The 27,245-nt window shown below is 44.9% G+C and overlaps 1 protein-coding gene across 2 annotated transcripts in view; it reads left to right on the forward strand.

Moving 5' to 3' along the window:
• The first annotated feature begins 850 nt into the window (after window positions 1-850).
• Window positions 851-27,245, forward strand: part of LOC143929686 (natural cytotoxicity triggering receptor 3 ligand 1-like) — a 39,927-nt gene continuing 13,532 nt past the window's right edge. For both annotated transcript variants that reach the window (XM_077453630.1, XM_077453631.1), the window contains exons 1-2: window positions 851-978; window positions 21,698-22,060. In XM_077453630.1, coding sequence (XP_077309756.1) covers window positions 921-978; window positions 21,698-22,060 — 421 coding nt within the window. In that variant the 5' untranslated portion in view covers window positions 851-920. The remainder of the gene's footprint in view (window positions 979-21,697; window positions 22,061-27,245) is intronic.

A 27,245-nucleotide genomic window follows, 5' to 3' on the forward strand; every position in this document is an offset into this window, starting at 1 on the left:
TAAACTTCCCTCCTAAAAGTTTTTCCTAAACTTGGGGCGCGTGTTATACGCCAATAAATATGGTAATGTATAGAAGGTAGGGCCGAAAGTGACTCAAGCCCAGGGGCCCCCACCACCCTAAGTCCTGCCTTGCTGAGCTCCATTGGCGGTGAGCCCATTCACACTCTTCTGATAAGGATTATCATCACTAGAGGCACTCCATAACGCTGTGCTAGTTCATTTAAAATTACAAGCCGCCAGCTGCAAAGCATAGCACGGCTGTATTGATTTCTAAAAGTGACAGCTGGTATGGGAAACCTCTCCCCGTACTGCGGTCACAGGGAGGGGGGAATTGAGAAGCGGCTGCAGCACAATCCTTCAGACTTTAGGGGGGCCAGAGTGTGGGCTGCGGAAGTAGAAAAACATCCCAACATCAGTGGGAGTAAACAATGCTCAATCTTTAGTATTAGGGGAAGGAATAGTGCCCCGTTGTGGGGGGCAGTGGATGGATTTGTGCCTCAATGTTGGTGTCAGTGAGAGGAGTAGTGCTCCAAGGGCCGGAAAAAGGCAAGCTCAGGGCCGCATTTGGCCACCCTGGGCCACAGTTTGGAGACCACTGCTTTAAAGGATAAGTCCAGCAGTGAACAAAAACATATCACCCTGTTGCATAAATGAGCCTTTAACTTGTCACTTTTATTTTTGTTTCTTTTGTAAAGTTTTAAAAAAAAAGTATATAAGTCAGTATCCCTTTATCATCTGCTTCTTCGAGCCCTTGTTTAAGAGTACATATACACCGTACAGAGGTTACACTGCTATCATGTGATCAGAATTTTTTTTTTTCGAAAGTGAAAGTGAAACTAGATTCAAACAAAGCTTATTCCTTCATACAGATCGGGCGTCTCTCACATTTCTCTTGCAGTGGATCGAATTAGGATGGAGCAATGAGGATCGGGCTGAAAATTCTGCATATAATCTTCTTTCTTCTCCTCCTCGGATCAGGTGAGTGTCCCTCTTCTGTATATAATGTCATTGTAGCCGAGGATACATTACAGAGGTTGTTTTGGCAATGCTGCTTGTGACAGACCTTAGCTGGGACCGAGGCTCTTGGAGGGGACTGAATGCCAGCCTCTTGCATTGCGATTATGGGCCCTGGCATTTGGGGGAACGGTGCTCTTTGTAAGCTGTATGCTTGGGGACCCCTGAGATGGTTTTATTTGGTTTCAGGTCCATGTCCCCCGAAGACACACAGACTCTGGATATGTATTTGCCATATTAGCAATAGACTGAATCACACTGTTGGGACACAAACTCTTAGATGCTAATGTCATGAACTCCAGCCACCTGTCTGTTGTCTTCTATAATGTAAATGAGTCTAGTCTGGCTTGCCACAGCTTCTAATGAGTATTTCAGCAATTGTTGTTTGTGCTAATTAACCACTTCGCATCCAGGCCAATTCTGACATTTCTCTCCTACATGTAAAATTCATATTTTTTTTTGCTAGAAAATTACATAGAACCCCCAAACATTATATATGTTTTTTTAGCAAAGACCCTAGAGAATACAATGGCGGTCGTTGCAACTTTTTATCTCGCACGGTATTTGCGCAGCAATTTTTTTTCGAACACGTTTTTTTTCTGAAAAAAAAGGTTCATGCTTTAAAAAAAAAAAAAAAACAGAAGGAAGATACGCAGAGAAAATAGATACCCAACATGTCACGCATCAAAATTGCACGTGCTCATGGAATGGCGCCAAACATTGGTATTTAAAAATACCCATAGGCGACACTTTAATTTTTTTTACTGGTTACATGTTTTGGGTTATAGAGGAGGTCTAGGGCTAGAATTATTGCTCTCGCTCTAACGTTCGCGGCGATACCTCACATGTGTGGTTTGAACACGTATGCGTTCGCTTCTGCGTACGAGCTCACGGGGACAGGGGCACTTGTTCACATCAAATTTTTCACATCAAAAGCGTTTATTGAGTTAAAGAAAAGGCATTAACATGAAGTACAATAGCACAACTGAGACCAACCATATATAAATACATGTAGCAGAGTACCATTTCTATACCACATCTCTATTCTACACTTGTACTGTGAAATAATGCAGTATACATCATAGGGGGTATTAAGTTCATTGAGGTTTTGAGTATTTAGGAACATATCCTCTACAAACATGTTTTTACTTGACCAAGTGAAAACCTCCTAACTTTGTTGAAAAAATGTTGTTAGATCCCTTTGGATCCTATGTCTCTGTCTGATATTCCTACAACCAGTCACTTAGCCTTAACCAAACTGTACAGAAAAGCCAAAGGTTCATGTCAGTCAGATGTACTGTGCCGTTATTCTAACAATGTTCTCAGTTGAGTTCTAGGAGTGAACACAGAAAGGAAAACAATAAAGATTAATGAAACTTGAGAAAAAAGGAAGGGTAGGGTTAGATTGTCTGATTTAGCCTCTTATATTTCAGTTGTCTCTAGGGGCACTTTAAATTTTTTATTTTTTTTATTGTTAATTTTATTTTTATTTTTTTAGTTTGACACTTTAAAAAAAAAATTTGATTACTTTTATTCCTATCACAAGGAATGTAAACATCATGGCACGATCGGACCTATTTACAGTGAGATATGGGGGAGTCAATAAGACCCCATATCTCACCTCTAGGCTGGGAAGCCTAAAATAAAATAAAAAAAAAAAAAAAAAACGATCCTGGCTTCCCAGCCAAAGCAGCGCTGTTAATTTGAATGCATAGGCCGGGTGTGACGTTATAACATCTTGCCCGGGCCTCCGAACAATCATAGAGACTCCGGGGACCATCTTGTCGGCCGGAAATCTCTATGGTATCAAGTGATGGAGTTCTGTCCAGTCTTTTAAAGAGGATTCTTTGTGTGATCAATATAGGTATTTATTGTTATAATTTAATATATATCATTTGATCGTTAACTGTGTAATCTCACAATGTTGGATGCATACTCTGCCTACAGCAGATTATTTTCAGTACAACACAGTGTATCATATATGGGTATATATTTATGCTTGCTTCTTTCCTCCTTTTTATAATAGATAATAACCTTCTGAAGAAGCGTACTGAAACGCGTAAAGAGTTTATATTATCTATATGCATATATCTTTTATTCTATTGTATTGATATTATGTTTCAAGCATTATAATTGTATGTATATGTGTATTTCGGTTTATACATGTAACATTATACATTTTTACTTACATAGTGGAGTTCAGTTCCTGACCACTGTGTTACCTATCTAATCCTCTTTTTTATCAATAAAATATTTATATTACGAGCCCTTTTTTTGTCACATGTCAGTATCTTTTACATTTATAGCTATTAGCGTTTACAGGTAATTATGCTGGTAAAAAGCCCCACCTTGGGGACACTTTTTCTTTCTTTTTTGTAACATACCAGGGGTGATCAGCGCCCTCTGACCCTACTTTTGGGGTGTTACCGTTCCTTTTTTATCTCTATGGTATCATCCGGGGCCGGCGGATCCTGTGACGGACTCACCGATGGAAGCGGTGAGTCGGTAGAAGCACCGGAGGGCGGCGGGAGGGGGGGGGGGCGTCCCCTCCTGTCGCCAGTAAGAACGATCAAGCGGCAGAACAGCCGCTATGATCATTCTTATGGTGCAGGGAATCACCGGCTGAAAATGCAGATATCTGAATGATGTCTGTAACCTCAGGCATCATTCAGATATACCGCCACAAAGCCCACGTCATATGACGTAGCTTAGGCGCCAAGTGGTTAACCCTACTATTGTATGAAGGACTTCTGTGTTGATTTAGATAATTAGCTCAGGTTAATTCTGTTTCTGGCTACAGTTGTATAATATGAGTAGGAGGGGGGACCTTCTCTTCTACTGTATTATAAATACTTGTCATTTTGTTCTAATAACTAAGTCCATGTTAGCAGTGAAACAAGTCTCGTCTTGTTTTGTGCTTGGGAGCGGTTGGAATATCTGATATCTGAATTCAGACTGGGAGGAAGTGGTATATGACGAAAGAACTCAAGCGGAGTGTGGGACGTTTCGTCACACTGCTATTACTGTATATTATTATCATTCTTCTTCTTCTTCTTCTTCTTCTTCTTCTTATTATTATTATTATTATTATTATTATTATTATTAATTACTATTACATTACAATGCTGAACAGAGGTTCTCAGACAGTACTACAATGTGCAAAACAAAACCAAAGTAATTTCCAGCTCAACTTACAGACCAGTCTGTGACCAACCAAATTAACCTGTCTTAGCCCTTGTACACTCGGTCGGACAATCCGACGGAAAATGTCCGATCGGACCGTGTTGTTGGATAATCCGACCGTGTGTGGGCTCCATCGGACTGTTTCCGTCAGAATATCTGAACTGACAAACATGATCCAATCGGACCGATCGTTTGTAGAGAATTCCGATCGGACAAAGTGCCACGCATGCTCATATCAAATTCCTAGACCAAAGCTATTGGCTACTAGCCTGAACATAGTCCCGTCGTAACTAAATTACGTCATCGCGTTCTGAACGATCAGATTTTCCGATGGATTTGGTTGTCGGAATGTCCGACCATGTGTACAAGGGCTAACAGTATGTGTTAAAAACAGGGGTTTTGTTTAGCACACATTTGCAATTAAAGTGTATTGGCCAAGTCACCCCGGTATTTTCTGTAGTCCTAACTCTAAATTATGAGAGCCTCCACAGTGGAAGTGCATGCAATCTTCTGACAGCCCTCCGCTCTGTCCATCCATATGTAGAGTTAAAGAGGTTGTAAAGCCTAAACATTTTTTATCCTATTACATTCCTTGTATTAAGGTAAACATTTTTTAGGTGTCAGCATCTCCCCTCAGTGCTGTGTGTAGGGGGATCATGTACAGGGGGGCAGTGCTGTGTGTGGGGGGGTCATATACAGGGGGGCAGTGCTGTGTGTGGGGGGGTCATGTACAGGGGGGCAGTGCTGTGTGTGGGGGATCGTGTACTGGGGGCAGTGCTGTGTGTAGGGGGATCATGTACAGTGGGGCAGTGCTGTGTGTGGGGAGATCATGTACAGGGGACAGTGCTGTGTGTGGGGGATCGTGTACTGGGGGCAGTGCTGTGTGTAGGGGGATCATGTACAGGGGGGCAGTGCTGTGTGTGGGGGATCATGTACTGGGGCAGTGCTGTGTGTAGGGGGATCATGTACAGGGGGGCAGTGCTGTGTGTGGGGGATCGTGTACTGGGGGCAGTGCTGTGTGTGTGGGGGGGGATCATGTACAGTGGGGCAGTGCTGTGTGTGGGGAGATCATGTACAGGGGACAGTGCTGTGTGTGGGGGATCGTGTACTGGGGGCAGTGCTGTGTGTAGGGGGATCATGTACAGGGGGGCAGTGCTGTGTGTGGGGGATCATGTACAGGGGCAGTGCTGTGTGTAGGGGGATCATGTACAGGGGGGCAGTGCTGTGTGTGGGGGGGATCATGTACAGTGGGGCAGTGCTGTGTGTGGGGAGATCATGTACAGTGGGACAGTGCTGTGTGTGGGGAGATCATGTACAGGGGACAGTGCTGTGTGTGGGGGATCGTGTACTGGGGGCAGTGCTGTGTGTAGGGGGATCATGTACAGGGGGGCAGTGCTGTGTGTAGGGGGATCATGTACAGGGGGGCAGTGCTGTGTGTAGGGGGGCCATGTACAGGGGGCAGTGCTTTGTGTAGGGGGATCATGTACAGGGGGGCAGTGCTGTGTGTGGGGGGGATCATGTACAGTGGGGCAGTGCTGTGTGTGGGGAGATCATGTACAGTGGGACAGTGCTGTGTGTGGGGAGATCATGTACAGGGGACAGTGCTGTGTGTGGGGAGATCATGTACAGGGGACAGTGCTGTGTGTGGGGAGATCATGTACAGGGGACAGTGCTGTGTGTGTGTGTGTGTGGGGGGGGTCATGTACAGGAGGCAGTGCTTTGTGTAGGGGGATCATGTACAGGGGGGCAGTGCTGTGTGTGGGGGGGTCATGTACAGGGGGGCAGTGCTGTGTGTGGGGGGATCATGTACAGGGGGGCAGTGCTGTGTGTGGGGGGATCATGTACAGTGGGGCAGTGCTGTGTGTGGGGGGGTCATGTACAGGGGGGCAGTACTGTGTGTGGGGGGGATCATGTACAGTGGGGCAGTGCTGTGTGTGGGGGGGGTCATGTACAGGGGGGCAGTGCTGTGTGTGGGGGGGTCATGTACAGTGGGGCAGTGCTGTGTGTGGGGGGGTCATGTACAGGGGGGCAGTGCTGTGTGTGGGGGGGTCATGTACAGGGGGGCAGTGCTGTGTGTGGGGGGGTCATGTACAGGGGGGCAGTGCTGTGTGTGGGGGGGTCATGTACAGGGGGGCAGTGCTGTGTGTGGGGGGGTCATGTACAGGGGGGCAGTGCTGTGTGTGGGGGGGGGGGTCATGTACAGGAGGCAGTGCTGTGTGGGAGCGTTACTAAACACTGGATTTTCATTTTCTTTTTTTTCCACTAATCACTTTTGGAGTGTTATTGGGAAATTGTTTATTGCATATGTTGTGTGTACGTTATTTTTTTCCACATACTAATTGAAAAATTGAAAAAGGGAATAGTTTTGGATAGTCTCACTCATGATGCTTTATAATTTATGTTTAGATGAGATTTCACATGTGTATACTCCTAAATGCACGCCATGTGTATGTTCTTTTATTAACACATGTTCCTATAAACTTTTTTTTCTTTTTTTTTTTTTTTTTTCAAGATTGGATAGTCTCTCTCTTTGTTTATATATTTCTCCCTATTTCTCTATATCCTGACTCTATATATATATATATATATATATACACACACTTTGGGGTTGATTTACTAAAACTGGAGAGTCCTAAATCTGGCGCAGAAACCAATCAGCTTTCACTGTTTCTTGTCAAAGCTTAATTGAACAAATTGAAGTTAGAAGCTGATTGGCGACCATGCACCAGATGTTGCACTCTCCAGGTCTAGTAAACCATTATAGGGGGAATCACTGTGAGGTGTAAATATTGAGAAGCAGGAAACTCAATGCCGTGTATCTGTGAACAGGCATGTTCTCTAGTCCTGAGGGGGAGGGGGCGTCAGAGAGGAGTGCAGAGCGTGCAAGGGGGGAGAGAGAGAAAAGCAAGGCCTCATGGCATTCAGAAATTCAAACAGGACCATGTAAGGAGTAAAGATAGGCTCAGGCTCTTTATGTATGCTACATATATCTGCCTATATGCTCTAGTGTCTAGGCTTAATGTAAATTAGGTTTCAAACAGACACAGTTCATACTGCTAACTTGTCAACTTTATTGTAACCTGACATGGTCTAGAGTACATTTTGATATTATTTTTTCTCCATTGTCTACAAGACAAAATGCTGTTTCCTATGCACTCTTTGTTTCCTATGATAATAAAAAACGTTTTGAACATAGAAATGGGAATACCAGACCACCTCACCTAACTTCTGAAAAACCTGTATGCAAGTCAAGAAGCAACAGTTAGAACAGAACATGGAACAACTGATTGGTTCAAAATTGAGAAAGGAGTGCGGCAAGGATGTATATTGTCACCCTAATTATTTAACTTATATGCAGAGTACCTCATGCGAAATGCAAGGATTGACGAATCCTCCAAGCCAGAATTAAGATCACAGGGAGAAATAAAAACAAAATAAGCTATGCAGATGATACCACACTAATGGAAGAAAGTGAAAAAGAACTAAAGAGTCTCTTAACCACTTGCTTACTGGGCACTTAAACCCCCCTCAGTCCCAGACCAATTTTCAGCTTTTAGCGCTGATGCACTTTGAATGACAATTGCGCGGGCATACAACACTGTACCCAAATGAAATTTTTATCATTTTTTTCCCACAAATAGAGCTTTCTTTTGGTGGTATTTAGTTACAGCTCGGAGTTTTATTTTTTGCTAAACAAACAAAAAAAGATGCAAAAAAAAAAAAATCATGTTTTAATAGTTTGTTATAAAATTTTGCAAACGGGTCATTTTTCTCCTTCATTGAAGTGCGCTGATTAGGCGGCACTGATAGGCTGCATTGGTGGGCACTGATGGGCTGCATTGGTGGGCACTGATGGGCTGCATTGGTGGGCACTGATAGGCTGCACTGGTGGGCACTGATAGGCATAGTTAAGGCGGCACTAATAGGCACAGATAAGGCGGCACCGATGGGCACAGATAAGGCGGCACTGATGGGCAAAGATGGGCACAGATAAGATGGCACGGATGGGTGGCACGGATAAGTGGCACGGATGGGTGGCACAGATGGGCACTGATAGGTACCACAGATAGATGGGACTGATGGGCACTGATAGGTGGCACTGATAGGTGGCTCTGATAGGTGGCACTGCTGGGCACTGATGGGCGGCACTGCTGGGCACTGATGGGCGGCACTGCTGGGCACTGATGGGCGGCACTGGGGTGCAGCACCTTTGAGGCAGATTTTGGGTGGCACTGTGGGTGGCACTGCGGGTGGCACTGCGGGTGGCACTGTGGGCACTGCTGGGTGGCACTGTGGGCACTGCTGGGTGGCACTGTGGGCACTATGGGCACTGCTGGGTGGCACTGACAGGGGGGCACTTACTTTATTTCAGGATGGCACTGCGGGTGGCAGGTGGGCACTGGCAGGGGGCAGGTGTCCGCTGGATATGCTGGCCGTGATCGGGACTGATGTCCCGAACACGGCCGCCGGCGATCGGCTTTTTTTTTTTCTCCTCGCGCTGTCAGCGCGAGGAGGAATACTAGCCGATTACCGGCTCCGTTTTATCACATGATCAGCTGTCATTGGCTGACAGCTGATCACGTGATAAGGGGTCGGGGTCGACCCCTTACACGGATCGGTGATCAGGCGAGTCTCACGGACTCGCCGATCACAGAGCGCGCCCCTCAGGGGGCGCGCAGGCAGCTCGTAACCAGGACTACGTCAATAGACGTAGTCCCGGAAATGTGGGTCCGCGCTATTGCCGTCATTTTGCAATAGCGCGGTACCCAAGTGGTTAATGAAGGTGAAAGAGGAGAGGGCAAAATCTGGCCTGAAATTGAACATTAAGAAAACTAAGATCATGGCAACCGTTCTCATCACACAATAGAAGGAGAAAAAATGGAAACAGTGACAGATTTTATCTTCCTAGGCTCCAAGATCATGGCAGACAGTGACTGTAGCCATGCAATTAAGAGACAATTGCTTCTTGGGAGGAAAGCAATTGCAAACCTAGACAAAATGATAAAAAGCAAAGACATTACCCTACCAAAAAATGCTGTATAGTCAAAGCTATGGTATTCCCAGTAGTAACCTATAGCTTTGAAAATCGGACCATAAGGAAGGCTGAACGCCAAAGAATTGATGCTTTTGAACTATGGTATTGAAGTAGACTCTTGAAAGTCACTTGGACAGCAAGAAGATCAAACCAGTCAATCTTAAAGGAAATCAACCCTGAATATTCACTGGAAGGACAGATCCTGCAGCTAGAAGTCAAATACTTTGGCCACTTGATCCAAAGAGAGACTCATTGGAAAAGACCCTGATGCTGGGAAACATGGAAGGAAAAAGGTTGACAGAAGTGGATGACAGAAAACAAGATGGATAGATAGCATCATCGAAACAATGAACATGAAGTTAAGCAAGCTCTGGGAGGCAGTGGAGGACAGAAAAGCCTGGGGCGCTATGGTCCATGAGGTCATGGAGAGTCAGACACAACTAAATAACTGAACAACAACTGTACTTTTGAGTAATGTCAGATGGAGAAGAGCTTTTGTATATTTGTACAGTAAGATCTATGCCTTCTGCCATTACCGAGCAGAAAATTATGATGGTTGTCTTGAAGAATTTCAACAAGACTTATATGATGAAGGAGCTAAAATCTTTCTATTGGCTGGACATATTATAATTAAATTATTGTAGATACTTCCTGAAGTCCACAAGCACCCTATTAAACCCCCCCTGAGAGATCCATAGTGGTGGGGATGGGCTCAGAATGTGTACTGTTAACTCTTTATCTTGATAACATTTTGAGCATATTGGTATGTGTCAGGGCTGGGCTCAGCCATTCCTTCTCAAAGCTGGCCACTCAGCTAATTCCCAGCTCATTTCTCTCCACAGTTACTCACCTGTTATCCTGCTCGTAAGTCCTGCCTACTTAAGCCGTCCAGCCCAGATGATCTCTGCCTTCGCCTTAGTCACATCTCTAGAGACATTCTCCTGTGTTCCTCTTAAAGACTTGTTGACTGGCATTCCTTATGGCTCCAGATCCTGCTTGCTGTTCTACTTCACTCATCTCTGGCTCCCTGACGTGTTGGCTTGTATGACTATCCGTTCCGTTTCCTGAACACTGGCTGTGTTTTGACTACATTTACACTGTTTACCTTTTTATTGTTATTATTAAACAAGTGTGATTTAACTGTAAAAAAAAAAAAAAAAGATAGGCTCAGGCATGTTCCCCCTGTTGCTGATAGCGCTCATTCATATACAACAGGAACTGAGGCTTGAAAAAGTCTCTTCCCCTATTACCTCCCCTAAACCTCTCTCTTTGGGGTCTAGGGGGTGGTGGGCCATATCCTCTATAGGGTTGGTTGTTGTAATTATAATATCCCCTATCTGGATAAGGGGAGTTCCCGCCTGAAGAGGATGAAGGATGAGGATAAAGGGTTTCCTCTATGATGGTAAACGTCCTCCCTTTGAGGTGTTATGTCTTTTTGTACTGGAAATTTTAGGCTTCCCCTATAAGCAAATCATTTATTTGCACTTAAAATCACAAATACAGCTCTCTTGTATAATGCTGAAAAAAAGCGCGCTTGTATATCTCCAAGTAACACAGACACAGATGCTGGTATCATGTTGCGCTTAGCAGAATCCTCCCATAGAATGATCTACTGCTTTATTTATACTGTAAACATGAATAACAAAGGAAGGTGGTGGCTTCAGAATCAGCCAATCAGACACTTTTATTCATTCAAAAGAACCAATCACACATATGTATATATTCAAATAGAAATCCAGTAGTGACAGATGGTCGTGTGCAGAGCCATGCGGCAAGCGTCTTGTGAGACACAACACGTGGCGTACATAGTTGTGAACACAATCATGTTCACATTCCCACTGCTACCAATGACACAAGCCCGGCTCTATCATGGCTCAGTGGGCCATCATTTTGTATGGTTATGCTATGGTTCCCATGTACTCCCAATGGGGAGTATCTATTATAAGTAGGTATTCTGTAATTAGAAGAATGTGTTCTCTCTCTGTTTCTAAAATCACTATCTTCCATTCCTCCTCTCTTTGGTGCCCTCTCTATTTCCCTCTTGCTAAATCCAACTCTCTTTTTCCCTTCATGAACAGGTCCTCGTTCTCCAGTGGTTTGGTCATTCTGTTTTCTATAGATCCTATCCTTTGTCTCTAAGGGAATTTCTGGTGACAATTCTCTTGATGTGGGTACATTCTCTTGATGTGGGAACATTCTGGCTCTCCCCTCTTTAAATTCTTATCTATCTCGGTGGTTTTCTTTTTGTTTTTGTTTTTTTAATATCAATATCATTGTGATATTTCATGAGATGTTTTTCTATTTGATGGGCTTCGTCCTTATATTTATTGGAGAATCCATGAATAGTTACATGTTCTATTTAAACATAGATATTTTTGAGTCTAATCAATTAAAGTGGAGTTCCACCCAAAAGTGAAACTTCTGTTCATTTGTCTCCTCTCCCCCTCTGGTGCCAGAATTGTCACCTTTTGGGGGGGGAAGGGGACAGCATACCTGTCTTTGACAGGTATCCTGTTCTCACTTACGGGAGTCTGGCCCGCGGCCTGTGACATCACCATGGGGCTCCTCCTCCTCCCTGTCGCCGGGCCAGTAGAAGAGAGGAGCGGGGCCACGCGCATGTGCAGTAGGGCTCCCTATGGCAGCGGCAGCAGCCGACAGCTGATGAAAACATCAGCTGCTGTGCCGACATCGCTGGACTCCAGGTCAGGTAAGTGTCCTATTGTTAAAAGCCAGCAGCTGCAGTATGTGTAGCTACTGGCTTTTCATTTTTTTTTATTTTGGGTGGACCTCTGCTTTAAGTGTTAATACAATAGTAAAAATAATCAGCACAACCACCAACTCAACCCTGCATCAAAAGTGTTCAGATTATTATGCCTTGCGATCTAGGCATAAATTGCCGCTAACACTTTCCCGGTGTGTTTCTAACACCATAACATAAGTCGACTTAAAAATATATACAAAATAAGTGCGGCACAACAGGTATATAGATATATTACAAAAACAAGCGCTACAATAAAGTGTATCATATTATAACATGCATGTGAAGTCTACTCATTGATAAGACAACACTTCCACTGGACTTGTGATCAGAAACACCATATAATAATATAAACAAAATTCAGCATTTATCTAAAAAGTCACATACATATAGTGAAATGTAGTGACCGTTCATATATCTTCTCAGTGCTTCTGGTGACCCACCACCTTCAGGTGCAGTGCCTGTAGTCTATATGCTGGAGTGCCCGTGTGGCACCCAGTATGTCGGACAAACCTTTAGAGAGCTTCAAGACAGAATTAAAGAACATATAACTAACATAACGAATGGGAAAAGGGTACATAGAAGGTAGTAAAGCACTGGAGAGGGGGGAATCTTATCAGGCAACTAAGAGTGAGTTCTTTTGGATATATGCAGGCAAAAGGTGCTAGAACTGCGTTTTTTTACTTCTGTGGTTTATGTACATATTTTTTTTATATTTAAAGAAAAATGTATACACACATTTTAATATATAAACTCATATACATATTTTTCATATATTTTTACATACATCCTTTTTTCATATAATTTTTTTTTTTTTATAATGTTTACATGTATTTCTTATTTTGAATTCTCTTTGTTACTATTTTTTATTATTTTTTTAAAACAAATTTACTTTATGAGAGTGTATGTTGTTGCACATAGTGCCCTTATAGTGTCAATAAAAAAATTGTGTTAAATTATAAGAGTGCAAACAAAATCTGAAACCTTCCCCCTTAGTGTCCTTGGTAAATAATATTGGTGAATACATAAATATACAGTAAGTGTGAAACAAAATGTGTACTTTGAAAAAAAAAACCGTAACAAAATGGCAAAATCACAAAATTACAATCTGACAATGAAATCACATAAAACTGAAAGAGCCCTTGAAAGTGCAACATGTGGGGGGTGCATGCGCGGCATGGGATAGAGCAGCAGCTTCTGAAGAGAGCTCCGGTTCACACTGGGCTAAAAGCCACAAAAACGGGGCCAATATAATCAGAAAATAAAGAAATTTATAACACCCCAGCACATAAGAACCTGTGCATGCTGAATTCTAAGAAGGGGGGAAGGAGGAGCAGCCAGAACCAGAGGAATCTTACTTACTACTGCCTCAGGTCTCAGAAGCGTGGCAGGATGTCCAAAAATGGCGCTGGCACGCTGCTCTCTTCTCCTTTCTCCTTCCTTGTTCTGCCACAACCTCAACCCTTTTTTTTTTCTTTTTCTTTTTTTAATATTGAATACTATTTTCATTTTTTCCTTTTATTTTTTATTTTTTTAATAATATTAATGTCGTCACCAGGTCACTCACGATCATATACTGGATCTCCTGAATCTAAGGGTATTTGTTTCCTTTGCATGGAGATCGCTTATATTGTTTATGCCATTTATACCATTTATTTCAGGGAGAATTCTCAAGTTCCTCTGTTTTATGTTACACCCCTCTTTATCCAATGTTCTAAGGAATGGTACATTCTCTGTTTGAAGGAGATTTAATGACAATAGTTATGTCTAAGCCCCTGTACACACGGTCGGAGCTTTCCACAACCAAATCCGTCGGATTTTGCCCGTCAAATTTTGCCCGTCGGATCTTGTCCGAAACTGTTGCATACACACAGTCGGACAAAGTTGTCAAAAAATCCAATCTTTCAGAATGTGATGACGTAATTTCGTTACGATGGGACTACATTCAGGCTAGTAGCCAATAGCTTTGATGTAGGAATTTGATCTGAGCATGCGTGGCACTTGGTCCGATCAAAATTCTCTACACATGATCGGAGTATGTCCGACCGGCCCAGTTGGTCGGGAAATATTTCCAACATGTTGGAAAATTGGGTCCGACGGATATTCCGACGGAATCAGTCCGATGCATACCACACACAGTCGGATTATCTGACAATATGGTCCGATAGGACACATTCCGACGGATTCTCCGACCGTGTGTACAAGGGCTTACACAGGTATTTTTACCAAGGTTATCTTTTGTGGCTCTCCGCCCTATGACACCATGATTTTCCTCCCACTCAGTGAGAGCGACCCCTCTCCCCAGAGGGAGGGCTCATTTACAACTGAAATGCGAATTCACAAGCTTTTTCATATATTTGGTTATATCACTTTTTCATAAGATCTTAATTCGCATTTGTAAGTTGACAAGACTGAGTCTCATATTATTTTGTGGTCGGTTGGGAAATAATTTTCTTTCCAATCCCAAATGTTTTTTTTTTCATTTTGGAATGGGTTTTTTTTCATGCAAAGTTTCAGTTAATTCATTCTGTATAAGATTATTTAATTATTCAAATATGGTACAATTTTTTTTATTAACCGATAAACCAGACATGACAAAAACCGAGTCATTCTTACAGATGGTTCTGTACTTTCTCTATTCTTTAAACAGGCTTATAACATATGTATTTTTATACTCCCTCTACCTCAAAGGATTTCAGGTTACACATTTCCTGTTGCTTCCCTAAAAATATGAAGCTACACCATGACAATTACAATAATACCACATAATGTGCAGGGTTTCATTTCCCCTAATAAAAGGGAAAAGGCCTTTTTACAATATAAAAAAAATTAACGCGAAAATAGTAATGTTACATTTTATGACAGACATTTTTCCATAAAACATTCAGTCAATCTTTTTACACCACTTCCACCACTAAAACTAAAGGAGTAGCGATATTTTTTCATTACTCTTTTCCCATAGAGGTTCAGCAAGTCTACAAAGTCCAAGAAAGTAGGTTCATTATCATTAAAGGCACATTAGCTGGGAGAGACATTACATTTGCAAACGTATATGGCCCTATTAACACACAAACCACATTTTTCACACAATTTTTCAACAAGTTACAACAATATCACTCTCCTCATACCATTGTAGGGCGGTGACTTTAACTCAGTACCTCAACCAAACCTAGATAGAAGCAAACAAAATCAGTACTCCAAAACATTCTCTAAAACAACTACCTCACATGTAAATGACTTAAAATTGATAGACTCATGGAGGGCATTAAATATAGGTGCAAGAGACTATACATTTTATTCACACCCACATGACTCATACTCACGTATAAATTATATTTTTTGGACCCCTATAATTCTAGCTATTGCCCTAAATGCCACAATACACCCTTGCTCTTGGTCAGACCATCATACTATAACCCTAAGTACTAAATTTATTGGCCTTATCTCCACCCCATATTCATGGAGATTGAACGAATCTCTATTAGCTGACCCCATCCAACAACAAGAGATAGCATCAGAAATCAAAGATTACTTTACAACTAATGTTACTCCTGATATCTCATCTTCCACATTATGGATGGCACATAAAGCTGTCATAAGGGGCCATCAAAAGGGCGGCACAATGTAACAAGATTAAGCTGGAAAAAATCCATTCCCTCACTAAAGACCTCCATAATTTATATAAAGACCACAAACACACACATGACCCGGACATCTTTAAGTTGATCACATATAAACGCAACGAATTAGACTCTCTCCTAACATTTAGAGCAGAAAAAGCTCTCAGCTGGTCAAAAGCAAAATTCCTCCTATCTAGTAACTCCTACTCTACGATGTTCGCCCGTAAACTTAACCAGTCAATAAAACCTACCCACATCTATAAGCTTAAAAATAGAGCTAATCAGCTGGTCACACACCCTCAGGAGATACTTTCAATATTCAAATATTTCTACTCTGACCTTCTCTCAACACCAAATATATCAATCCCTCCCTCTTCACTTTCCTGGTTGAATAACCTTCCTTTTCCAAAATTAAACCAAACACAAAAAGATGTCCTAAACTCACCATGTTCAGAAGAAGAACTAGCTCAAATAATTAAATCACTTAAAAAAAAAAAATCAGAACCAGGCCCTGATGGTGTTTAATCTCTATACTATAAACAATATCACCAACTCCTAATTCCCCACCTGGTGAAATTATATAATAATATTCTAAAAGGAGAACAATTCCCAGAGGAAATGTTACTCGCTAACATGTCACTCATCCCAAAACCAAATAAGGTTCATACATTACCCCAAAATTATAGGCCAATTTCCGTTATAAATAATGATTTGAACAATTTTCAGTAGTCTCCTAGCCAATAGACTTGCCACAATTATCTCTACACTTATCTCTCCATTCCAATCTGGATTTATCCCTGGAAGACAGATTACTGACAACATCAGATTAGTCACAAACATTATCCAAGACGCGAATATACACTCTAGACCACTTTAATGTTGAGCCTAGGTATTAATAAGGCATTTGATAGTGTCTCTTGGAAATTTTTAGATTAATTACTCCAGAGTAGGGATGAGCTTCATGTTCGAGTCGAACATACGTTCGACTCAAACATTGGCTGTTCGCCCGTTCGGCGAATACCGAACGTTATGGACCGTTCGTGCCAAATTTGTGTGGCGCTCACGGCCCACAATGCACTGCGCCATCGCAGTGCATTGCTGGCTCATGATTGGCCAAGAATGCACTGTGACCCCGCATGCTTTGCCAATCACAGAGCCGGCAGCGAGGGGAGCCATGATTGGCCACAGGCAGAATGCATCGTCATCATCAGCACGTGGCCATGGGACACGCTTGTCCTTCTTTTCGGCAGCTGGACATGTTGAGCCACAACATGCCGAAGACTTGGTAGAGTGGATGACCAAGCCCTCTTCATCCTCCTCATACTCTCTCACCCAGGGTCAGGGTACTAGCAAAGCAGCTGCCAACGCATTGTCTTCCCTCCTCTCAATGTCATCATCAGTGATTCCTTCCCTAGACCCACCACGTCCTCCTGAGGAGTCTCCTGAACTCTTTGAGCACAGTGTTGGGTACATGCTCCAGGAGGATGCCCAGTGTTTTGTAGGCTCTGATGATGATGATACTCAGCTAGAGGAAGGCAGTAGCGTGAGCGCAGAGAGAGGGGATGCTCAAGAAGGACAGCAATCTGGCAGTCATGTTCCACAAGCTGCAGCATACTGCCAGGTTTGCTCCAGCGATGAAGAGGGAAGGGATGATGAGGGCACTGACTCCACGTGGGTGCCTGGTAGGAGAGAGGAGGAGGCACATGTCCAACGAGGCAGGATGCCCTCCGGGGGCCAGCTTAGGGGCAGCACACCGACTGAATCACACCGCGCTGCCTCTGCGCGTTATTCTAAAAGTTCTTTGGTGTGGGCCTTTTTTGAGATGAGTGCATCAGATCGCACCGCTGCTATTTGCAACATATGTCTCAAGCGTATCTCACGTGGCCAAAACATCAGCCGCTTGGGCACCACATGCTTGACCAAACATATGTTGACCTGCCATGCAGCTCGTTGGCAAGCGTACCTCAAAGACCCACACCAAAGAACAAAGCGGACCTCTCCTTGCTCCTCATCAGCTGGGATCTCCAACCCCACTGGACCTTCAGTCCTCTCTGAAACCTGCTCTGAGAGGAATGAAGGTGTAGAATTAGGTGTGTCACAGCCAAGTGCTTCCGGGCACTCTGCTAGCAGTACACCCACATCCGATTATAGCAGGCAAATGTCCCTGCCCCAGCTGCTGGACCGTCGAAAGAAGTTCACTCCCAGTCATCCACATGCCCAGCGGTTGAATGCTAGCTTGGCTAAATTGCTAGCACTTCAACTGCTGCCTTTTCAGTTGGTAGACTCGGCCCCCTTCCGTGAGTTTGTACAATGTGCGGTTCCTCAGTGGCAGGTCCCCAAACACCACTTTTTCTCATGGAAGGCAATGTCCTTGCCTCGCTGGACAGGGCGGTCAGCGGTAAGGTGCATATTACCAATGACTCATGGTCCAGCAGGCATGGACAGGGACGCTACCTGTCTTTCACGGCCCATTGGGTCACTCTTCTGGCAGCTGGGAAGGATGCAGGACAAGGTGCAGTAGTGTTGGAGGTTGTTCCGCCACCACGCTTTCAAAATGCTACTATTGGTTGTGACACACCTCTCTCCTCCACCCCCTCCTCTTCTTCTTCCTCCATGGCCTCTTCCAGTGCTCTGTCCTCGGAACCAGCGGTGCTCTGTAGGCGTTCCAGGGGCTACGCAAGTACGCAGGCAAAACAAAGCCATGACGTGCTTGTGCTGGTTTGTTTGGGGGACAGGAGCCACACTGGGGCAGATATTTTGTCAGCTCTGCAGGGGCAAGCCGAGAGGTGGTTGACGCGACGCCACGCCAGCTTAAGCCAGGAATGGTGGTTTGCGACAATGGCACCAACCTCCTTACCACCCTTCAACAGGGACAACTGACCCATGTGCCCTGTGTGGCTCACATCCTTAACCTGGTGGTGCAGCGGTTCTTGGGCAGGTACACGGGCTTACAGGATGTCCTGAAGCAGGCCAGGAAAGTCTGTGTGCATTTCCGCCGATCATTTAATGCCTGTGCTCGGCTGGCTGAGCTCCAAAAGGAGTTGAACCTGCCCAAGAACCGCCTTATATGTGACATGCCCACCAGGTGGAACTCAACGTTGGCCATGCTGCAGCGGCTGCACACACAGCGGAGGGCCATCAATGAGTACTTGTGCGACTACGGCACCAGGACAGGGTCAGGGGAGCTCGGTTTTTTCTCACCACGCCAGTGGGACATGATCAGGGATGCATGCACTGTCCTGTTACCGTTTGAGGAGGCCACAAGGATGGTGAGCAGTGACAGTGCATGCATCAGTGACACTGTACCTCTTGTCCACCTCTTGGAACATACGCTGCGTGGAATAATGGACAGGGCACTTGAGGCAGAACAGAGGCAGGAAGAGGAGGACTTCCTTGCCTCTCAAGGCCCCCTTTATCCAGACAGTGTTCCTGCTGTGCCACCCATCACACAGGAAGAGAATTATGAGGAGGAGGAGGAGGATGATTGTTTCAGCATGGAGGTGGAGGCTGGCACTCAGCAGAATGCCTCAGCTAACCTACGCTGCATGGCCTCCCTGATCCTGCAAAGCCTGCGGAAGGATCCTCGTATTCTTCGGATCAAGGAAAGGGACCATTACTGGCTGGCCACTCTCCTTGATCCACGGTACAAGGGTAAGGTTGCCGACCTTATCTTGCCGTCGCAGAGGAAGCAGAGGATGAGACATCTCCGGGAGGCCTTGCAGAAAGGTCTGTGCAACGCGTTCCCAGAGACTGGGAGGTTATAAACTCCTGGTCCTGGACAACGTGTTGCTGAGGCATCGGTCAGAAGGAGCAGTGGAGAAGGTGGCCATCTGACCGATGCATTCAGACAATTTTTTAGTCCGCAGCCCCAAGGTATGATCGGTTCCAGCAACCATCGCCAGCGTCTGATTTACATGCTGCAGGAATACCTAGGGACAAGGTCAGACTTGGACACCTTTCCCACCCAAAATCCTCTGGCTTACTGGGTCTTGAGGATGGATCACTGGCCAGAGCTTGCACAGTATGCAATTGAGCTACTGGGCTGTCCTGCATCCAGTGTTCTTTCGGAACGCACCTTCAGTGTTGCTGGTGGCTTTGTTACCGATCGCAGGGTGCGCCTGTCCACCGACTCAGTTGATCGACTGACCTTCATCAAGATGAATCAGTCTTGGATCACCCACAGCTACCAAGCACCTGAAGCTGATGTAACCGAATAATTTTTTTTTTAATTTCACATCCCTTCAAGACTGCCTATGCTGAGTGACTGTCCTGTTATGTTGATTGTCTATCCTCTTCCTCCTCCGCTGATATGTTTGAAGAACATTTTTGGTTCTGGGTGATGCCACCAGCCCAATTTTTCAGCCCCTGTTTAACAGGGGCGTTTAATTACAATTTTTGATGCAATGCTTTGCAGCAGGGCTCATTCCTGCACCACAACTAGAGTATATGGGAGAGGTTGCAGTGTCCTGGCACCAGCACCAGTGCCAGCAGCCCAATTTTTCAGCCCCTGCTTAACAGGGGCATGTAATTACAATTCTTGATATAATATTTCACAGGAGGGCCCATTCCTGTGCCCACCCAGAGTAACTGTGAGGACTTATAGTGTTGTGGCACCAGCACCACAACCACCAAAGGTCAATTTTTCTACCACTGTTCAACAATGGCATATAATTACAATTTTTGATATAATCGTTCACAGCAGGGCGCTCCAGCGCCCACCAAGAGTCACTTTGAGGACTTACAATGTTGTGGCAACACCAGGGACTCAGGATAGGTATACCAAAACCATGGAAGAGAAATAGAACTCCAAATAGTGTAAAACCCTTTATTACTAAAAACTAAAATTGCACTTACAGTGTATAAAGAAATCATCAGCCTTGCATCATCCAGGCCCCTGGATGACGCAATTTTGTTGCGAAATGCGTAAGGCTGAGCGATACGCTAACGTCACCTCATGTTTGGAACAGTTCCAGGAGAACGGGTCTGTCCGCATGCGTCCGGCCGGTGCAACGGACTTAAGGCTGATGATTTCTTTATACACTGTAAGTGCAATTTTACTTTTTAGTTTTAAGTAATAAAGGGTTTTACACTATTTGGAGTTCTATTTCTCTTCCATGGTTTTGGTTTACCTATCCTGAGTCCCTCTCAATTTTATGAGAAAGATTTTTTGGGAGCGCTTCTCTACAATCTTTATATTGGAGTGGTGGCGCAAGGAGAATATCGAGGACCCCTCTGGATTGGGAGACGATTATATATTCATATGCCTTTTGTGACCCTCTGTAGTGGGGGGGGGGGGTCATGATTTTCTGGTAAGCGGCAAATTAAATTTTTTTGGTGGCGGATCAAGCACTACTTAATCGCACACAGCAGTGGATCGCTTATGGTTTATTTGTGGAAGACTTTATTCACATTCTTGAAAGAACTCTCTTTTGATTTACACATACAGACTTGTAATCCATACACTGGGTGTATTTAGAGTTTGTATTGCTACACATAGGGGCATGCGACTTGGTCCTATACTGCAAGGAATAGGCGGTTCGCATGGTCTGAGTTTGTAATATTTATATGCATTTATTATTTATGGTTTGATTTCATATTAATTTATGTTTAGAGGCTGGGAACAGCCCATAATTCATTATTACTTTATTTATGTATACACAATTTGATGTTTGTGGGATTTAGCGCAGCTTATATATTTTTTTTATCTTTAGATTTTTTCTGTAGTTATGTGACACAGTTAAGCTGCAGCCAAATCTCATCCGTCTAGGATCAATCTATATAATTGTTTCTTGTGTCTCACCTTAGCGCAGTTTTTTTCCCCCTTTTTTCTAAGTGATAATATACTCATTGGCTCTGCTAACCTGTTTTGTGTCTAATTTTTAAGGCTTAACCACTTAGTGTCACAAAGCTTGTCAGTTGCTACCTGCTTGTGTGAATATACCCTGGAGTGTCAGAGGGGCTGAGGCTTTTAGTGGGGTCGAGGCAGGAGCAGAAGAGACCCAGTACTACTAGCGGGCCTTGCAGGGATATGCTACACCAGAATTCCCGTACAATTGTCATCACTCTTTTTTATTCTAATTTTTTTAGGTGATTTTCAGGTTCGGGGGCTGACAGTTACTGGGAAAGATGGTCCTACTGAAGCTCTTAGAGGAGAAAATGTCACCATCCCTTGTCTGCTGTCTGGTGTCCTTATACCGCTGAATCTACAGATGGTATCAGTTGTCTGGAGTCACAGATTACAAAATGGAACTGAAAACAAGGTTCATCAAGTTCATGATTCCCACCATCAATCATGGAGGAACGGATCTCACATGAATGACAGTGACCTCCAACAAGGCAACGCCAGTCTTTATATACCCAACATTCAGATAAAAGATGAAGGGGACTATCGCTGCTTTGTTATCGTCACTCCTGATGCCGGCAATGCTACATCTACTCTGCATGTATCAGGTACACAGTGATAATAAGAAATCCGAAAAGTGAGGAGTACCAGATAGTACCTATGTGATGTTTACTCTTAATAAAAAGGAATCCAAATAATTGAAAACTCACCTAAGACTCCACCAATGAGATGTTTTGAGATTCTTCCTCACTATGGTGGCCTGGACACCGCTGCTACTCTGGTGAAGAGGAAGAGCCTCAAAACATGTCAATAGTGGTGACTTAGATGTGGGGCTTGTACAGAGTCATGTGGTGTCTGTATTCCCATTGAGGTCCTGGGTAGACATGTGCAGAACGAAAAAATGTGTTTTGTTTTGAATTGGTCAAAGGCATATTAGACTCTGTAGTGGGGTGTATAATTTAATTAATTTAACATCATAAAATGGTGACGGTATACACCATTTCCCTGGATGCCCATGCTATGGTGAGCCTCTGGGGAATCTGCCAGGCCTTGCCAGATGCAGGATCTAGTCCCTCCTTTCCTGGATACTCTCAGGGGATGTGGGCTCCCACAACAGGTAAAGCCCCCCTCCAGCATTTATAAAGTGGCTACTCCATCATACTGATAGTCAGCCTATCTGTCTCCCACTCAGCATAGAACATCCACATATGTAAGTTCTACAATCCTGCAATTTGTACAGATTTTTTGTTCTTTAGAACTCTTGATAGGTGTTTTCCTGATTTATTTGCCCACTGATATCTTTCTTTGGCCACTCTATTATAGACCCCTCTAGTCTCTTGTTCCAGTAGCTCATTTAATTCATCCCTTTTTATCACCAATGCACAGTGCGCTTCTAAATCTGTTTTTTTTTTATGTTGTTGTTCTAGTTCATGGATTTCTTTTATTAATATTTATTTTTTCTTATTTCATTCTTTGTTTTTTTTGCACACCCATAAATATCAGAATGCCCCTAATGTAGGCCTTGTGGGCCTCCCATATTGTGGCCTCTGATCTATTGCTTGTCTCATTTAATTCAAAGTACTGTTCTTCTTTAGTTCTTCTTTCTCTCTATTTTATTCTCCACTTCTTTATCTTGTAACAATTCTTCATTTGATCTCATATGTTTGTCGTATTTTGAGTTCCTGGAAGCCTCATCTTCATTGTCACTGGGGCATGATCTGATAGTGAGATTATTTCTATATTTATTTTGACAACCAGGTCCAATAATCTATGTTCAACCATCATATAATCAATCCTAGAGTATGTCCCATGCACAGGAGAGTGAAATGCATAATCTTGTTGTAGCACTGACCCCCTAAGGAGCGGCTGATTTTAATGGGCTTACCGTTACCTTCTTCACCTCGATTTCTGTCTAGGGGTGTCCCGTGGTAGATGGCCCAGAAACTTTAGAGACTGACGACAGATCCACTTAAATGGATTTTTATTTGCAAAAACGTAGTTAAACGAACAGTCTCACAGTATAAGATCAAAGGTTTAGGTGAAAAGTACAGGTACTCTTAGTGTCAAAGTCAATAATAAAGAACTTTCTTACTTTTACTAAATCCAGAGAATAGCCATTCACAGCTGGATGTTCGCTCTAGTTGGACAGTCCCTCTCTCACAAGGTCTAGCAGCCAACAAGGTGCTTGAGTCAAGAACAAGTCTCTGCCATGGACTTTGTTGTAGAACATGAACAAGGAAACTGGAAAACCTGTAGAACACTCGTGTGGTACCAATATCTTGCAGACGGTCAGACGATACCACACGAGATTGGATTCCCTTAGGTCCTTCAGCTTTACCAGGCTCTTGTTAAGAAGCCAACCCATGCGTGTCCTTCTTCTGAAGAGTCCTCCCATGGATAACTACGAAGTTGCTGGGCCTCTCCACACCTTGAGATGGCACCGAATCACTTCTGAATCCTTTCCTTAATTTCCTCACCTCGGGCTAGCCAGCCCCGAGACATAAAGTCGGGTGGATCCCCACCCCAGGCCATAGGCTTCCTGGGGGCTGGTCAGGAGGACCAGGACCATGGAGTCAGAACATACTTCTGGACTGGAACCTCGAACCATGTGACATCCACATCTTAAGTACCCTCTCCTAGAAGGCACAGCAAGAGTGATACTCCCACTGGGAGGGCTCCGAGAGAAAGTAACCTTTAAGCACCCAACCAGACTGTGTCCCCATGCCTGCCAGAAGGGACAGCACCCCCTATGGCCCTATGGCCAGGCCGAACACCCTATAGTCCAGTCAGACTGATGCTGAGGTCAACATTTGGAATAATTATACCCAAACAAAACAGCAGTTCAGGGTGTAACGTTAAATTTCAAAAACACGCAAGGGGCCAGGTGAATCCCTGTATCGGTCAAAGTAGCTCCCGGGAGTCTCACACCCATAGGACCTTCTCCTGATGGCATACGGGGTCCCATGCTGGGTGGCATTCCCGGAGCTCGGAACATTTTTGCATAAAAAGTCTATTTTTTCCACGTCCAGACAAAACAACCTGCTTCTTCCTCTCCCGCAACACACTCACGCAGTGCCTCATGGAGGGAAACGAAACAGGCTAGACTCCTCCCACTGGTTCCTTTGGCTGCACAACTCGCTGCTATCTCCCTGACTGTCTGAAACCAGCACCGCGATAGAGACTGAGCACTGACACCAGCACCATGATAGAGACTGAGCACTGACACCAGCACCGAGATAGAGAGCATTGACACCAGCACCGTGATAGAGAGCACTGACACCGTGTCATGAAAAGGTCCACCCGTTGGTGGTGCTGTTGATCTCTTGGATTGCAGTACCAGTGTCCACCAGCGGGTGTCTTCTAACACCCAGGGCCTGTAATAAGAGGACCTTTCCCCTGGTGGCACTGTTGGATCCTTGGGCTATAGTACCGGTGCCCACCAGCGGGTGTACTCCGGCAGTGTGGAGCAGACAGGACCTTCTGCGCTCAGCTGTTACGTGAGGTTAATCATTGGTAGTCTTATAAATACCCAGCAAGCCCTCACATGCTTGCCTTTGTATCGCTCTCTCCATGTGCCCTAACCTTGTTGCCTGAACTTGGACCTTGAGCCTGTATCTACCTGACCCCTCCTGATCCTGAGCCCATCCTGGACCTGTCCCTCTTGTCTCCTGTTACCTAAGATCCCCTGCTCTGCAGCCCATCCATCCGTCCTCTCCCTCTCCCGCTGGTTCCCCTTCCTTACCCATCTACTGATTCCCCGGTGTATGACCTCGGCCTGGCTTTTGTTGATGACTCTGGTATTTCCCATTTATTGTATATATTACTTGTTGTTTGTGGTTGGTAGTGCACTGTTTGTTTTCACTTCCTTGTCATTAATAATAAACACTTTTGTTATTTCACCTACATGCGTTTTGGGTTTCCTCTGTGCAGTCCACACAGTCTGGTCTAATAATTCCCTGACAGTATACCAAGGCCATCCCTGACCAGACGTGGCTACTTTGAGGAACCATCCTGACCTGTTAGTCTGCCAATATGGATTTCAATGAAATCTCGTATTATTCTCTGCTGGCAGAAGAGGATGGTGAATATTGTCGCCAGCTTCTAAAAAGGTGGACTAGTGACCAGCTGATGGAAACCACCCGATCAGCTCATTCCCTGGTGGATCAGGGCTACATGTCATTTGAGGATGTTCAGCCCTTGATCCAGTTATGTGCAAAGCCAGCCCTGTCATGTTATCCTGAAGGAAGTGGTGATTTTTCTCCCCCCTTCAATTCTGGCCAAGTTGAATCTCTGGTATGGTTGTTCGAGGATGATCCAGCCTTTTTCATGGAATGTTATTCCTCTCGTTCACAGCAGGTGTTGTCTGATTGCATCCATTCAGTGCAATCTCTGGCAAGTCAGGCTCTGTGTGTGAATCAGTGTTTGTTCAACCTGTGCTACAGGCATGGTCAGATCTCCTGCATTTAGCTAAGCCACAACATTCCAGCCCTGCCATTAATCACCTGCCTTCCCAAGTATCTACCTCCCCATTGCCTATGGCAACCTCAGCTACAGCCCAGTCTACTCCACTTCCTACCAAATACTACTATCCTGTCACCAAGTGTAGCACCTATCCTGCCTTCAACCCACCTGCCTCTTCTTCGCCACCTGTAACATTCCCACAAATCCCTCCTCCTGCCACTGTTCCTTGGTCTTCCTTTTGCCCAGATACTTTCTTTTCTTACAGCCCTGCACCTACATACATAGCTGCAGTGGCTAAGTAAAAAAATAAACAAAAGTTCTTTCCAACCCGCACAATCCTGCTAGTAACCCAACCCGCCTCCGCACCAACCAACCCAGTCCAGCCTGCATGCATGCCAGTTGTACCCGGTGGCCCACCTAAGCCTGACGTCCCAGTTCCAGCTACCCAGCCTGACATCTTAGTTCCAGCTACCCAGCCTGACGTCCCAGTTCCAGCTACCCAGCCTGACGTCCCAGTTCCAGCTACCCAGCCTGATGTTCCAGCTACCTAGCCTGACGTCCCAGTTCCAGCTACCCAGGCTGACGTTCCAGCTACCCAGCCTGACGTCCCAGTTCCAGCTACCCAGCCTGATGTTCCAGCTACCCAGCCGGACGTCCCAGTTCCAGCTACCCAGCCGGATGTCCCAGTTCCAGCTACCCAGCCGGATGTCCCAGTTCCAGCTACCCAGCCGGATGTCCCAGTTCCAGCTACCCAGCCGGATGTCCCAGTTCCAGCTACCCAGCTGGATGTCCCAGTTCCAGCTACCCAGCCGGACGTCCCAGTGCCAGCCTTCCAGTCTGATGTCCTGTCGTCTGCCTTCCAGTCCAAAGTGCGAGCCTTCCAGTCTGATGTCCTGCTGCCTGCCTTCCAGTCCAACGTGCCAGCCTTCCAGTCTGATGTCCTGCTGCCTGCTTTCCAGTCCAATGTGCCAGCCTTCCAGTCTGATGTCCTGCTGCCTGCTTTCCAGTCCAACGTGCCAGCCTTCCAGTCTGATGTCCTGTTGCCTGCCTTCCAGCCCAGCGTGCCAGCCTTCCAGTCTGATGTCCTGCTGCCTGCCTTCCAGTCTGATGTCCTGTCACCTGCCCTCCAGTCCAAATTGCCAGCCTTCCAGTCTGATATCCAGCTGCCTGCCTTCCAGTCCAACGTGCCAGCCCTCCAGTCTGATGTCCTGCTGCCTGCCTTCCAGTCCGACGAGCCAGCCCTCCAGTCTGATGTCCTGCTGCTTGCCTTCCAGTCTGATGTGCCAGCTTCCCAGTCTGATGTGACAGCTTCCCAGTCTGATGTTCCAGTTT

The sequence above is a fragment of the Lithobates pipiens genome, unplaced genomic scaffold (genome assembly GCF_037356315.1).
Source record: "Lithobates pipiens isolate NorthernLeopardFrog02 unplaced genomic scaffold, aLitPip1_a1.2 Scaffold_24, whole genome shotgun sequence".
NCBI classification, from domain to species: domain Eukaryota; kingdom Metazoa; phylum Chordata; class Amphibia; order Anura; family Ranidae; genus Lithobates; species Lithobates pipiens.